This window comes from Saimiri boliviensis, chromosome 10 (genome assembly GCF_048565385.1).
Source record: "Saimiri boliviensis isolate mSaiBol1 chromosome 10, mSaiBol1.pri, whole genome shotgun sequence".
Classification (NCBI taxonomy): Eukaryota; Metazoa; Chordata; class Mammalia; order Primates; family Cebidae; genus Saimiri; species Saimiri boliviensis.
The window spans coordinates 21,884,577-21,901,321 of NC_133458.1; the positions used below are offsets into that span (position 1 = coordinate 21,884,577).

Consider the following 16,745-nt stretch of genomic DNA (forward strand, 5'->3'; position numbering starts at 1 on the left):
GCGGAGGTTGCGGTGAGCCGAGATCACGCCATTGCACTCCAGCCTGGGTAACAAGAGCGAAACTCCGTCTCAAAAAAAAAAATAATAAATAAAATGAAATAAAATTCCAACACTTATAAAAAAAAAAAAAAAATAAGATCTAAGACGCTTTTGAATAAATTGAATGCATTAACATATGCAATGTGCTTTTAAAAGGGTCAAATACACAGTAAGCACTCAATCAATAATCATTAGTGGTAATAATAACGAGTAAAATTTATTGACCACTATGTATCAGGCACTACAGTAAGTGCTTTTACAAATATTATGAGGTAGGGGGATAGACAAAAAAGTCCTTTTAAGTTAGGGATTTCAAAGATGTTAAAATGATACATCACTTTACCTACAAAAGCCCCTGCAGTGAAACCCAGTTACGGTGAGAATCTCTCTGTACTTTAGTCTGTTTTTACTTACAATATACTCTCATTTAAATGTTCACTGAAAACACCACTTTAGATATAGAGAGACTCTTACAGTGAAAAATGACTTCACAGATCATCTATTTCAAATCATCAGTTTACAAAAGATGAAAACGTCAAAACTGCAAGACATAAAGACTTTTAAGCATATACCAGGAAAGGGGGCATAGGTGTCAAGCTGCTTAACTCCTTCTTCCAGTAAACTGAGAGAAAGCTCCAACATTGGTGACTCATTTAGCATATGATACATCAGACTAAATCCAGGTGGCTTATAGGCTATGATTTCTTCTCCTAAATAGAACATAACATATTCCAAGAGATGATAGATTAGTATTTTTGTCACACCCTTGATTTATATGAAATGTATGAGACTTGTATGAAATGTATGAGACTTGTAAATTTGATGGCATCTGGACAGATTAAACAAAAGATTAAATTCTAATTTAATTTATAATTTTTAATTTATACATAACATAGCCATAATTTATAAATTAAAAATAGCTGACAGCTTGTTTGAAAGTGGCAGAAATTAAATTACCTTGCAGTTCCACAAATTGGTCTACAAAATCTTCAAGCTGAGGCTCATAATCTCTGAGCAATTTATAAAACACCTCCAAAACCACCTCAGCAACTTCCCACTATAAAAAGATACAAATATATCAATAACAAGAAAAAAAAATATATATATATATATATGTATATATATATATATCAATAACAATAAAAGAGACCAAGGAGGTGGCCTCCAAGGCTTTTTACTCTTCCCATTTCTTTTTCCAGAAAATGAATGAAGTTTCTTGTCTACTTTTATTCACTTATGCTAAGCAATATAGAAATCTCAATTCATTTTGCTTTATTTTTCTAAAAGATAATGAATTGAATCATTTTCAAGGTAAAATATTTTTTAATGCATTATTCTTAAAGATACATGTTTATAGGAGATGTTTGGAATTTATAAATACATTGAAAACATTTAGTATCTAGTCATACTCAATTTATAATTAAACATCAAATTTGGACACTTCTCAAGTGCCAAATATTTCAGTTTTCTCTAAGAAGCTCAGCTGCAAAGAATCCAAGAAATCATCTCATCTAAACTCTGTAAGTAAAGCAAGTGAAGCACAGCGCAGTGAATGTATTTCCCAAGACCATAAAGCCTGGCAGCAAGCAGGCTCAAAGTCGAGCCCAGGCATTCTCATTCTTAGACCAGGGTTCCATCCATAAATATAGTCAAAGAAGGTAAGAAGACACAATCACTGGGTAGGCTTGCCTCAAATAATCCTGTTATCATCTTCCCGTTAAAAATGCACTTCAAAGCTATGTACCAGTAAGAAAAATACTTATGCCAAAGAAAGTTACATACAACTGCATAGTCAGTAAAATTAAAACTTTAAAAACTCCACTGCATAGAATTTTAATAAGACTGTGTTTGGTCACTGTAGACAGGTGGTTTTTTTGAATTATTATTTTAAAATTATTATGTCCACTGCACATAATTTTATCAAGGCTGAGTTAGAGAATGGAACTATAAAGTGAGTTTTTAATTATTTTTAAATTATTCACTGTTATGCATTTTCCAAAATTTTCAAAAAATTTTATTCAAATAAAAAAGGCATATTACCACATAATAATGGACTTAGGACCAGCAAGCATACTGATTGCCTCTAACATCCAGTTAACTCTCACAATCCAAAGCCCTGCTTGTGTGAGCAGCTAGTGTCCTAAAATAGTCATATAAATTAAGTCTCAGAACACTTTCAAGTAAAATAAATTGAAAAAATTGAGGGAAAATGTTTTAGACTAAGCTGGGGTGGAAGTAAAATCAATGGCAGCCAGGGAAAAGCAGCAACACTTGAAGTGCAGCTATGCAGGGGTGAAAAGTGATAACATCTGAGAGAATACGGCTGACTGATGGGCTAAACACTCAGATCATGACCTTTTTAGGAAAAAGCATATAAGACATTTAACAATTGTAAAAAAGTATCAGAACATTTTGATGAAAAGATTGTAATTCTCAGCACTCATTATTCATCTGAAATGACTTATTAATGAGGCATGGTTGCTGCTATTGTTTTCATCCAATCAGGAAATACATGTTAACAAGGTAGTTCTAGAGCTGAAGTAAAACGTATACTTCATCTCAGCGTTTATTTTTACTACCTGGCAGGCAAAAATGCTAATGCAATTGACAAAAAAGAAAAAAAGAACTTCAATTATTTGTGACTAAGTATCAAAAACAAGCTATGTTCAATGATAGAGCAGTGAATAAACTATGCTAGACATAAGTAGTAGATTTTATGCAGTCACTTTGAAAAGCAAGACTATTTTTCAAAGACTCTTAGGACATAAAAAAATCCTCATGATGCTAATTGACAAAAAAGAAATACAAAGTAATACAACTAATTATCTCAAATGTTCATTAAGTATACAGGCATAGGAAAAAGACTAAAAGTAGGCATCCTTCCTTTAGCAACAAAATTAAGGATGATATATATATATATATATATATATATATAATTTGTTCATATAAACATATATGAGTGTGTGTATATATATATATATATATATATATATATATAATGTATGTGTGTAGATATATATATACATATTTTTTTTTTCTCAGATGGAGTCTTGCTCTGCCATCCAGGCTACGGTGCAATGGCATGATCTTGGCTCACTGCAACCTCCGCCTCCCAGGTTCAAGCAATTCTCCTGTCTCAGCCTCTTAAGTAGCTAGGATTACAGCTAAATGCCACCACACCCAGCTAATTTTTGTATTTTTAGTAGAGATGGGATTTCACCAGGTTGGCCAAGACTAGTTTGGCACTCCTGACCTCAAGTGATCAGCCCATCTTGGTCTCCCAAAGTCCTGGGATTACAGGCATGAGCCACTGTACCTGGTCTTCTTACATTTTTTATATTTTCCTAATTTCTCCAAATTCACATGAACTCAATTATTTTTATCATCATTAATACAACTACAAAAAAACCCAAAAGGTACAAAAAAACCCAACAGTTTCAAAAACAGCAAACTACAAAAATAAAGCAGAAATGTTCCTACAAGATACAACCAAGGGTATTCTGTAAGGTTAATAAACAGTACTATAGACTAAAGTGAATTACATCAGAACCTGGAAGAGTCTCTTACATAGCTTAGTGGTTATGAGCTTGAATCTGGAATCAGAGTCCTAGGTTCAAATCCTGGTCCTGGACCTTAGGCAAGTTCCTTAACTTTGCTAAGCCTCCATCTGTAAAATGGGAATATTAAATAGTACCTGCCTCGTGGTAGTACTGGAATTACATAAGATGATATACATAAGCTCAGTGGTGAATGTCTTGCAAGCAGAGCAAATCTGTCATAAAGATCAGTGCTCTCTCAGCCTCTATCCATGGCAGACAAACCTAATGGATTACAATACTCCTTCCCGCTAAGCCAATACTCCACAACCTAGTGCCACTAACAATAGAAACTGGTGTGCAAGTTAAAACTTATTTCAGTACCGAACCTAAATCATTCCAGTAAGAAATAGTAGTGTGTTTCCAACAAATGTGATAGTTTTTGTTCCATTTTAGTCAAAACTTGCTCAACTAAAAATCTGAATATGAACTCCTAGCAATTAGATTACCGATGACTAATGTCAGTGCTTTGGTTTTAATGACCAAACATTTTTTTGTGCACATAAAAATTGATCAGATCACAGATATTTCAAAATAAAGACTATGAATTTTACTACCTTTCCAAAGCTAACCTGTATTTATACCACCATATACCTTTGATAACTGATAAAAGAAAAGCAGTAAATGTATAAGGAGAAAAAAGTTTTTCTCTGAACATAACCTTTTCAGCTGCTCTCCGGTAAGCTCTCGTACGGAATCGTAGAAACACAGAGTCTCTAAGGAACTGCAAATAAGGGTCAAAGCCAGGGGGCCGCAGTCCAGCACCCAAATTAGAAGGAAATGAGCTCTCCACCAGGGTACTAATAAGCTGGCAAAAGGCCCGAGTCAACGGGTATTCTTCACACCGGGATTCTATTTCATTTAATTCAACCTTCCAAAGAAAAAGAAAAAAAAACTTGTTAATAAAAACTACTAGCTATGAAGTGCAGAGTATTATGCAGACATTAACTTATTAATAGTGCTAACTCACACCAGAAGACGTAACAGATATTTCTGTTTTTCATTTACAGGAAAAGATGAAAAATTATATGAATCTAGATGAGTCAGATGGAAGAACTTCAAATTCTCCTTTATTGTCCCCAAACTTGAATTAAAAACAGAAATCTTTAATGTTCCTTTTCAAAGAGAGGAAGAGTTAGAGAGAAAAGAAAAGAAAGGAAAACAATTCTCAACACTCAACTTCAGGTTGACTCAAGTAATTAAATTGAGTTAAAAATCAGGAAATTTCCATTTGGATGGCTGCCATGTAACATCCTTTTCCAACTCTGAAACACTTAATATTTTGGTTCCTTTTATTAAAAGTTTCATCTCTATTTCAACACTGATCAGAAAACCCTTCAAGTAAAAATACATTACGTTTGAAAATTATAGAAACTTAAAAGGGTAAGAATGATTCATAGTGTTCTTATCATTACATGTATGAATTAATTAGCATTTAAACCAAAAGGAAAACTTTACCTCGATACCAATAGCTTGCCTCTGGCTTGGAATCCTCACGGTTTGCAATATCTTAAAATAATAAGAAGTAGATGTCAGGAGCATTCCTCATTCATCAACGAATAGCAGTGGCTTTGCAATGTAATAGTCACATACCTCACCCACTGGACCCACAGATCTCACTATGTCCATCAGAAATGATAATCAATTAGTCCCTCGATGGACTTTCATTAGCAATTCTGTCAGGTTGAGATAGCACTTTTGACTGTCTGGGGTTCTGAAAAATTGGTAGTTACTAAGAGCACACAGGACATTTTTTCAGCAAATTTCCTCTCAGATAATATAGGAAATGAATCTTTAAAAAGGATTTATGGGATGAAATCTCACCAGTGTTCAAGATACTGGACTGTTTAAAACTAGCCCTACTGATGGCAAAGAAACCCAAAAGGTAAACTTCTTAATAGGTTTGTTAAAGGAGGCTGAAGTTTTGAGTTAAGATGTTCTGCTGGGCACCGTGGCTCACGCCTGTAATCCCAGCACTCTGGGAGGCCAAGGTGGGCAGATCACGAGGTCAGGAGATTGAGACCATCTGGCTGACACGGTGAAACCCCATCTCTACTAAAAATACAAAAAAAAAAAATTAGCCGGGCATGGTAGCACACGTCTGTAGTCCCAGCTACTCAGGAGGCTGAGACAGGAGAATTGCTTGAACCCAAGAGGGGGGGGTTGCAGTAAGCCAAGATCATGCCACTGCACTCTAGCCTGGATGACAAGGCAAGACTCTGTCTCAAAAAAAAAAAAAAGATGTTCTGATGTTCTGTCTGGGCCTAAGTAGTCTAAGGCATAATAAATAATACTACTGTCATAATACTTTACTTTTTTGCCAAATCAAAAGTGTACTATTAGGTGGAATGCTTTAAGAACAATAGTGTTGCTCTAAGGATACAAATGTCTAAACCCAATCACATTTGATTTCGGGTGTAAAGAAGCACTAAGCCGGTAAGACACTAGTAAGTACTGGTATGCTCAAGAATCAAAAGGTGAAGTATCAATAGTAAGCCTAAAATTACTCAGTCTCTTGGCAAACCCCAACCCCATTAATTATTATGTTAACAAAGTATCGATAATATCTTCAGGATACATAGGTTAGAAAATAAGATCTAGAGTATTTTACTGTTTCAAAATGGTGACTTCTATGAAAAATGAGTTAGAATCCCAGACTCCGGTAAGTTGTATTACTTCTAAGACAGATATACATATATTCTACCTAACCATTTTCCTAGAGATACATCTATAAAGCGCATCCTTATTTTCCTTTATTTTATCACATATAAAATAATTAACCTGATAGAAAATATTTAATGGAACATATCTCTATAGAAAATAATGTTAATAATTTTGAAGTTACTGAGACTTCAAACATGCTATCATCCATTTATTTCCCCAGGTCAGCACAGGGACATCCCCTCAGGGTGCAGAATTCAAAAAACCCAACTGTCACATTCCCATTCTGCCCAAAGTGAAGTTTATGGACCTGACAATAAACCTACATAACCACTAAAAAAAAAAAGTCTTCTAGATGCTGTTAACATTTCTGTGTAGGCTGGGCATGGTGGCTCACACCTGTAATCCTAGCACTTTGGGAGGCCAAGGCAGGCAGATCACTGGAAGCCAAGACCAGCCTGGACAACATGGCAAAACCCCATCTCTACTAAAAATAAAAAATTAGCTGGGCGTGGTAGTGCAAGCCTGTAATCCCAGCTACTCGGGAGGCTGAGGCACAAGAATCGCTTGAACCTGGGAGGTGGAGGCCACAGTGAGTTGAGATCACACAACTGCACTCACTCCAGCCTGGGAAAACAGAGTGAAACCCTGTATCAAAAAGAAGGAAAAAAATTCTGTGCAAACTTAACAAACAGTTAGACCTGCCCTTTAACGGAAAAATAACCCCAGTGACATGTGTAGCTATAGAGAGATACTTCACTCTTCTGGTATGGGGCAGGAAATAGCAGATAAGAAAAACAAACATTCCCCACATTTAATGACTGCAGGTAACTTGTGAAGGCTTACATCAGCCTGGTTTAAAGACAGAGTGGAGGAATTCTGTCTATCAAGTGATATCTTATAGAAATTAAAAAACAAGGTCTTCAGAGAGGTATAGTACAAGAAGAACCAATCTCTGGTAACCTAGTCAAGTTATCAACCAATCTAAGAGAAAAACCCAAGTCTATTAGTTTCTATTGCTATGCTCAGTCCCCAAACTGTAACTCTAATTAGGACATTCATCATATACTATGAGCTCCAACCGAATGCTCTTGCCTCTATGGTATTATCAAGCCTAACTTTCCCACTGAAATAATAAAAATAAGAGACTTCAGAGCCCTACCTGAGTGTATTCCAATGACTGCCAGAGGGAAGCAGCAATTTCAGGAGATTTTCCAAAAGCTGCGAGTGTCTTCAGTAGCTCAGCTTTTAGAACAGGGGGAATACTGCATTGCAGGAGTCCCAGAATCACCACAACAGGGGTCCACTGAGGCTGTTCACAGAGTGCCAAGCGAGCATTTTCACTCTGAGAATTGACAAAAAAGAACAAGACTTTCCATTTTTAAAAGTTAAGAAAATGACCAGCCATCATCTAAACTGCTTTAGATTTTAAACAAATCTTTCCCTATCCTTCCCTCCCATTAATACGTATCAAAACAAAAATAAGTTTATCCTTTACATTTGAAGCCTACCAACACATCAAATCAGATCACTCATTCATTCAAAGTAAAAAAACTGTAGGAGAAATAAACTGCAGAATTACTTTTCCGGTTCCAAGTATGAGAAATAACACAAACAGAGATAAGCGGTCTGCCAGTGTTGGATAAATCTTACCTAGGCATCTTAAATCCTTTCTGGAACAATATATTATACTGTAATATAAAGTGTGAATGAAAAAAAAATCTTGTCCTTTTCTCCAAAAAAAATATGGAGACATACAGTATCAAGTATCACGACTTTTTTTCATTTTTAGTTAACATGTAATAACTACACATGATATTTTATAGGGTATCATGTGCAGTGATATTTTGATATATGTATACAATGTGTAATGATCCAATTAGGATAATTAGGATATCCATTATCTAACATTTCTCATTTCTTTGTGCTGGGAACATTCAAAAACCTCTCTTCCAGCTTTTGAACATATACAATGAATTACTGCTAGTTATATTCACCCTGCAGGGCTATAGAATAACACCAGAACTTTTATCTTCTCTATCTGTAACTTTGTATGTTAACAAACCTTTCCCTGTCCTTCCCTCCCATTTCCATTTTAATTCAGTGAGAAATAGTTGATAACTGACATCTTGATGCCTAATCATGTTAAGTACTACTAGAAAACCCAAAAACTTAGAAGATACTATTCCTACCCTTCAGAGAGAATGTCAGACTATTCTAGTGAATAACAGACATAACTAAAATATATTTCTGAGTTGGGAAATTATATACAGTAATGAAAATAATGTGTTTTATAAAGACCAATTTGGTAGTGGCAGGTAAAATGGTTTGGTCTAAGGAGAGAAAAAAAATAATTGAGTAAATAACTTTTAATTAAAATATTCTTTATGTATACACACATATAAATGCACACATATACCTCTGTACCTATGCTGGAAACCTAGAAGCATATGCATCCAACAACTGGTTCTTATTTGCCTTTCTGACTTATTTTCTTTCAGGCTCAGGCTATTACTGTTATACTAAGATTATGTCAATGAGCAGGGCTAGCATAACTTACACCCTCTAGAGGTCAAAAAACAAAGAACTTAAGGGCAGAATACTATATAAATGTCTGTCTATATAGGCTAAGTTTATTACTCTCAAATTAAATTAAAAGAAAATGTTTAAGGCTCTTAATATGCTACTCTGCTATAACACAAATGAAATTATGCTGGGGATGGGTTCCTACCCAAGTAATGATGGTAGATGTGAGCTGCAAAAAAGCAATCAATCCATCTTGCTCCTTCTGGGTGATGCCACGGGAAGGAAGGTGACGGTACTGGACACTATCTGCACTTGGAAGATCCTTCCGAAGGTGTTCATGGTACAGCGTTAAGGAGTGAAAGAAATGTTCCCAGGAAACCGGACTGCCACCTGCTCCCTGAATATTTTCAACTATAAAGAAAAACAGCACAGAATTTTCTTGCAAAAACATCTAAGTATTTGCTGGGAAATGGAGAAAAAATTAAGTTAAAACAAAAAATGTTGTTTTTTTGTTTTTGTTTTTCTTGAGAGAGAGTCTCACTCTGCCACCCAGGCTGGAGTCCAGTGGGGTGATCTCGGCTCACTGCAACCTCCGCTCCCCAGGTTCAAGCAATTCTCCTGTCTCAGCCTCCCAAGTAGCTGAGATTACAGGCAGGCACGCACCACCATGCCTTACTAAATTTTGTATTTTTAGTAGAGACGGGGTTTTACCATGTTGGCCAGGGTGGTCTTGAACTCCTGACCTCAACGGATCCGCCTGCCTCAGCCTCCCTAAGTGCTGGGATTACAGGCATGAGCCACTATACCCAGCCTAAAACAATAAATTGTTTGCCTTTGTCTTAGCACAAAAGCAATCTTTGTCCTAGATAAGCAGTGTGCTGAAAATGGGTTAGAATCCCTCTGTGAGCTAGAACTCCAGATTAATTTTTCCTCTGGATTAACTTTTACTCAAGAAAGGGGGTACTGCCCATGTAAATGTAAAGGTGAGTTATTTTGGATGTCAGTTACCTACTTCACATCCAGGAGAGTTCTCTGTGCTCTCAAGTAACTGTACAGGGCTGATTTTTCCCACAGAATAATTTACAAATGTTGAGCTTGGCCGGGCGCGATGGCTCACGCCTGTAATCCCAGCACTTTGGGAGGCCGAGGCGGGTGGATCACGAGGTCAAGAGATCGAGACCATCCTGGTCAACATGGTGAAACCCCATCTCTACTAAAATTACAAAAAATTAGCTGGCATGGTGGCACGTGCCTGTAATCCCAGCTACTCAGGAGGCTGAGGCAGGAGAATTGCCTGAACCCAGGAGGCGGAGGTTGCGTGAGCCGAGATCACCCCATTGCACTCCAGCCTGGGTAACAAGAGCGAAATTCCGTCTCAAAAAAAAACAACAACAACAACAACAACAAATGTTGAGCTTGAATTCCCAAAGAAAGAGATAACTACAGTCTTAATTTATGAATTACACTACTCCATTGCATACTAAGCATCAGAAGTAAAAGCATAGCAGACAAGACTGGCAGGCTTGACAGAGTAGTCAGAACACTGGCTTCGGAGCCAAGCAGTTTCAGCTCCCGTCATGGTTCCCCAAATAGCTGTGATGTTGGGTAAATTACTTAACTCTTCTAAACCTGTTTCTTCAGATGTAAAAATAAAAATACCTACCTAACAAAGCAGATGCTTAATTTCTTTTCCCTTTTGCAGTGTTTTGGTTTAACCAAACCAGTTTGAAAATTAAATAAGGAAATTGGGAGAGGGTCAAGAGAAAAATTCTAAGTACTGAAATTAAGAGACAAAAAAAATACTTACAAAAGTAAATTAACCAAACTTACAAGGCAAGGGCATATGCTTTCTTTGTGGGCCAGACATGATCTGGAAAATTTTCATACATTAATTCTGATTTGTCAAAATGAACTGTATTTTATAAAGGAGAATGGCAAAATTCCCTAATCTGTGAGACCATAATCACAGCATCACTATGCATAAAGCCGTAAGTGTGCTTCTTTCACCCTATTGTTATAAAAATAATTTATACCTCTGGTAGAACCTAATTAAATACCAATGTTCTTAACAGGTCGTGGGCTACTGAACTTAAGAGTACAACCACAACTTTAACAACCTCCACATATTCCTTACCATGACTACTACCATTGACTTTGAGCAGGCTGAAACAATAGTGGGCACACTGGGGCCCACTGGCCAATCCCCGGAGCATTTTCAAATAAGGAATATAAATAGTTGGAGGCAACAGGTCACCCATTTGCCTAACGAACTTTGACAAGACAACCTGAAAAAGAGAAAAACAAACAGTTTATATAACGTATATCCTAATTTTAAGGCAACATGGACTAGCTAGTAAAGACTACATATAAACTAAAAGTAGTGCTCTGACTTAACCGTCACAAAAGACAAATTTAACTGATACTCTATTGATGAAAAATTGTGTTCTAAGCTTGTCATTAGCAATTTAATGCAAATATAAAATAACACTTTTGTGAACTAAAAGTACATTTTTTTCAAAATATCTCAAATATCACAAAAGACCACTCACATTTTAAATATGTAAGACAGGTAACATTTACTTATCCAAAATCAATTCAAAGGTACACTTAAAATACAGAGTTCCTAGATCCCAGCCAAGTTAGTATGAAGACCTAAGAACTTGAAATTGGCCGGGCGCAGTGGCTCAAGCCTGTAATCCCATCACTCTGGGAGGCTGAGGCGGGTGGATCACGAGGTTGAGAGATCGAGACCATCCTGGTCAACATGTGAAACCCCGTCTCTACTAAAAATACAAAAAAACTAGCTGGGCGTGGTGGCGTGTGCCTGTAATCCCAGCTACTTAGGAGGCTGAAGCAGGAGAATTGCCTGAGCCCAGGAGGTGGAGGTTGCGGTGAGCCGAGATCGAGCCATTGCACTCCAGCCTGGGTAACAAGAGCGAAACTCCGTCTCAAAAAAAAAAGAACTTGAAATTGTTTTTGATGGTAACTTGTTTACTCTGTTCTGTGGTCTCACCAATGCCACATTCCCATACTCCTGCTCTTTAAGTCCATTTTTTAATTTTCTCTTTTTTCTTATATATGTCTTAATCCTATTACCAACAACTAACAACATTACTCAAACTCACTAGATGGAACTCAGAACTGACAATACTACAGATGTCTGGTAGGTTTAATGATGGTTTTATGATGATGTAGAATAATAACCTTATTTTTAAAAGAGATATACTTACTTAAATATTGAGGGGTAGAATTCATATTATCTGCCTATAATTTACTTTAAAATAAAATAAAAGTAAAAATAATACAGTAGATGGAAGCAAACATCATAAGATGTTAAGATGTGAAATTAAAACGTGGGGAATTCCTTATAATTCCTTCTTCCATATGTTTCAAATTTTTCATAATAGTGACCTTTCTTAAAAACTTAAAAAATTTTTTAATAAATCCTTCTCCAAAACACTTTTTTTTTTTTGAGACAGGGTCTTACTCTGTCACCCAGGCTGGAATGTCGTGGCACAATCACAGCCACTGCAGCCCAAATAATCCTCCCACCTGAGCCTCCTGTGCAGATGGGACGGTAGGCATGCACCACCATGCCTGGTTAATTTTTAAGATACTTTTGTAGAGACAGGGTTTCACCATGTTATTTAGACTAGTCTCAAACTCCAGAGCTCAAGCAATCTGCCTATCTTGGCCTCCCAAAGTGCTAGGATTACAGATGTGAACCACTATGCCCGGCTCAAAACCTATTTTTTAAATGGGGAAAACACTGAAATAATACAGTTTTAAAAAATGGCATCGGGTCTGGACTCCAAAAAAAATAAAAAACATATAGCATAAAAGCTTCTAGAACAGAAATCTCCCAAAATTAACACTTGCATGGCAATCTGCCCCCAACCTGTTTTTCTTTTGTTAATCTCTGAAAGTTATCCTAGTGATCATTTATGTTAACAGCAATAAAATCAGGAAGTAACATCTTTCATGTTTTCAAGACTCCCAACCGCAGTACCAGAGTATAAACGAGGAAAACCTAAAGACTCACCTGGCGTTGAGGGGGCCGCTGATGAGCCACCCCTAGATAAGAACCCATGATACTTGGAGTCTGAAGAGGCTCTGAGAGACACCAATATTCTAGAGCAAGCTCCAGATGAAAAGGATTCTTTTTATATAGCTCGCCAATCTACAAAGAGTAAACAAAGACTATAGGGAAATGTCTATGACTCAAAAAGTACTTTCAATTAAAAAAAGACATTTAAAGTATTAGACCTGAAAGTTTCCAAAGTTAGGGGAAAAAATAATGAAAAGAGGGAAAGAGGACAAGCTTTCTAATATAAAGGCTTACCAATAGCATTAAGTGTTCCAGATCCCTTCTAAGTGAAATGGGGGGTTCATTACCCATCTGCATACTCATGTGAATCATTCGAGCATCTTCATCTGCCCGATTCCTTAGCTGCTTCACCTATTAAATTTATTACAGTTTAATATGTAAATGTATTATTGTATATGCTAATAATAATGAAATCAGGCAACTGTCATAGAGTGATTACATATAAGAAAAACACTGTTTATCTATTCCACTTTAGATGATATGAAGAAACATTCCAGAAATCTTAATTGCAATATTACCATCCATAATTTATAATATCTTAATTAAAACTTCAATGCATTTTCCTCTACAGAGAAGTTGAACTTAACTGTAGTGTTTCCCAATGGGACATTATTGACATTTGGGCACATTTCTTCACTGCATTGGATTATCCTGAATATTCCAGGTCATTTAGCATCCCTGGAACTACCTACTATCAATAACAACACTGGAGTCACCATAACAAGCAAAACTGGCCCCACTCATTTCCAAACACACTCTGAAGAACATTATAGCCTCAGTTGAGAATCACTGTTTCACAACACAGGTGTGAACTAAATGTCACAAATTCTGTGTTAAAAAAAAAATCACAGCTAGACAAATCCATAATTATAGTCGGAAATGCTAACACTCCTCTCTCAATATTCAACAGAACAAGTACAGAGAAATTCAGTAAGGATATGGAAAACTTGAAAAACTGTATCAACAAACTTGACTTAATTTATATTTATAGAACATTCCACAGAACAGCAGCAAAATATGTGTTCCTTTCAGGTGTACACAGAACATTTACCAAGATAGGCCATATTCTGAGCCATAAAACAAACCTCAGCAAATTTAATATAACTAAAATTCTACAAGGTATGTCTCTGAGCACAACAGAATTAAACTAGAAATCTATAACAGAGATCTGAAAGTCTCCGAAATATATGGAAATTAAACAACACACTTCTAAATAACTCACCAATCAAAGGAGTCTCAAGGAAAATTAGAAAACATATTAAATTGAACAAAAAAGAAAATGCAACATAATCAAAATGTGTGTGGCACAGCTAAAGCAGTGATTGGAGGTAAATTTATAAAATTATTAAATGTATATTAGAAAAAAGAAAGATTTCAAATGAACAATCTAAGCTTCTATCTTAAGAAACAAAATTAAAGGAGCAAATTAAACCCAAAGCAAAAGGAAGAAAATAGTAAAAATAAGAGCAGAAATCAAGAACAGTGAAGCAAAGATGTAAGAAAATCAATGAAGCAAAAAGCTAATTCACTGGAAAGATCAATAAGATCAATAAACTTCAATAAGGGTTAATTAAGAACTGAGGGAGAAGACACAAATTACTAAATTTAGGAATTAAAGAGAAAAATCAATGTAGATCCTATAAAAACAAAAAGAATACAAGAATCCTAAGGGCAAATTTATGATAATTTATACTTTTCAGGAGATAAGGCATCAAACTGCACAATATATTACAAGTGTAGACGCTTCAAGGTGCTTTTAAAAAATATACATTTGAAATAGGTGTTTTTATAATATAAACACACAAAAAAGATGTCTTCTCCCTCATTTACTTCCTGCCAATATTTGATGGCTTCTTTGGCACAAAACAGCACACAGAGCATATACTATAAGGAAATGTTTGAAATGGCTCTAAGAATCGCTTTTCAGATGACAATTACAGCTCAAGCCATCTATTCAAAAATAGCCTTTGCACTATGGTTTTTAAAATCCATAATTTTACCTTTATCTATGCTGAAGCCCTTTTATACACAGCAATTCAGGATCTAAACAATTGGGCCAGGCATGGTGGCTCACATCTGTAATCCCAGCACTTTGGGAGGCCAAGGTGGGCGGATCACCTGAGGCTGAGAGTTTGAGTCCAGCCTGGCCAATAGGGTGAAACCCCATGTCTACTAAAAATACAAAAAATTAGCTGGGCGTGGTGGCGGGTGCCTGTAACCCCAGCTACTTGGGAGACTGTGATGGGAGAATCGCCTGAACCCAGGAGACGGAGGTTGCAGTAAGCGAAGATCACACCACTGCACTCCAGCCTGGGCGTGACAGAGGGAGACTCAATCTCAAAACACAAATTAAAAAAAATTAAATAAAGCAATTTTAGCACTAACCCTTAGGGTGGCATGGGGTCGGTAATCTTCTACCCACAGAAGTATTTGCTAATTACTTTTTCATTTATAAACCATTAACAGTGTTGTCAAATATTTCTTTCTACTGACTTATCCCCAGTTAGGAGGACTTATTTCATGAGTCACAAACTGATTCATAAGATGTACCACAACTACTGGCAAATGTTAGCCTATATTAAAAAATTTTTATTAGTTTCTAAAACATAAATAGTTAATCAGTTTTAAATTACTTTATAAAATTCTTTTACTATTTATTCATCCTACATTATTACACTTACCTTCATTGGCATAAGTGCAAGGAAATCTGTGATGAGATTATGGACTCTGCGAATATAAAATTCATCCTGATAAAAGCTTTCGGATACCACTACAGATTCAGTGAGGAACAGGAAAACGTTGTCAGCAATTGCAAGCTCTGCCATTGCTTCATCTGCCTCTGTGAATTCTGCCAGAGCTAGAAATACATTTTAAAAAACAGTACATGGAGGAAAAGCCATTAACCCAGATTGTAATTATACCTCATAATACTCTGCTGATGGTTCAGACATCTTCCCAGCCTTCTAGCATGTGCTATGCACAAAATGAGACTATATATAACTGTAATTGACTCATAAACCCCAAAGAACTACTTGAATGTATATTAGAAAAATACATACTCTTCGAAATAAAAACATAACTAATGAAAATTATTTTACAGATGTGTGATGCAACACTGATATAATCAGGGAGCTATTATCCAAACATTAACATATTAAATGATGTTAAGGCTTTAATCACAATGAAATCTCATGGATCATCTGAAAAGTCTTCAATCCAAGACCAAGTCCTGAACGTGAATAGGTAACTAACTGTATTAATTTGGTAACCAGGTAGCTAAAATTTAAAAACCCAATTTTAACTTGAATATAAACTTGTATAACTGTAATTTTTATAATATTTTATTTGGAAAATATCAAGTACATATCTAAAAAAAGTATAATAAACCTCCATATACCCATCACCTGTTTCAATGCTATCAATTTATGATCAATCTTACTTCATCTATATCTTCCTCCCTCCACTCACGTTTCATTAAAGCCAATTCCAGATTCCAGACAATTTAACATTTTACCACTATTTGCAGTATACAACTCAAAAACCTACTGAAGAAACAAAGCAAAAATTCACTACATACACACACACAACCCCATTATCGTATATTTTATTTTATTTTATTTTGTGAGACAGGGTCTCTGTCACTCAGGCTGGAGTGCAGTGGTGCAATCTCAGCTCACCACAACCTCTGCCTCCCAGGTTCAAGCAATTCTTGGGCCTCAGCCACCCAAGTAGCTGGGATTATAGGCGTGTGACAATACGCCCAGCTAATTTTTGTATTTTTAGTAGAGACAGGGTTTCACCATGTTGGCCAGGCT

The 16,745-nt window shown here is 36.0% G+C and overlaps 1 protein-coding gene across 1 annotated transcript in view; it reads right to left on the reverse strand.

Moving 5' to 3' along the window:
• Positions 1-16,745, reverse strand: part of NUP205 (nucleoporin 205) — a 93,996-nt gene that overhangs the window by 49,442 nt on the left and 27,809 nt on the right. The window contains exons 8-17 of the mRNA XM_003920971.4: positions 15,612-15,787; positions 13,165-13,281; positions 12,865-13,002; positions 10,957-11,107; positions 9,028-9,233; positions 7,459-7,641; positions 5,094-5,144; positions 4,297-4,506; positions 997-1,096; positions 612-749 (exon numbers count right to left, since the gene is read on the reverse strand). Of these exons, the coding sequence (XP_003921020.1) occupies positions 612-749; positions 997-1,096; positions 4,297-4,506; positions 5,094-5,144; positions 7,459-7,641; positions 9,028-9,233; positions 10,957-11,107; positions 12,865-13,002; positions 13,165-13,281; positions 15,612-15,787 (1,470 nt within the window). The remainder of the gene's footprint in view (positions 1-611; positions 750-996; positions 1,097-4,296; positions 4,507-5,093; positions 5,145-7,458; positions 7,642-9,027; positions 9,234-10,956; positions 11,108-12,864; positions 13,003-13,164; positions 13,282-15,611; positions 15,788-16,745) is intronic.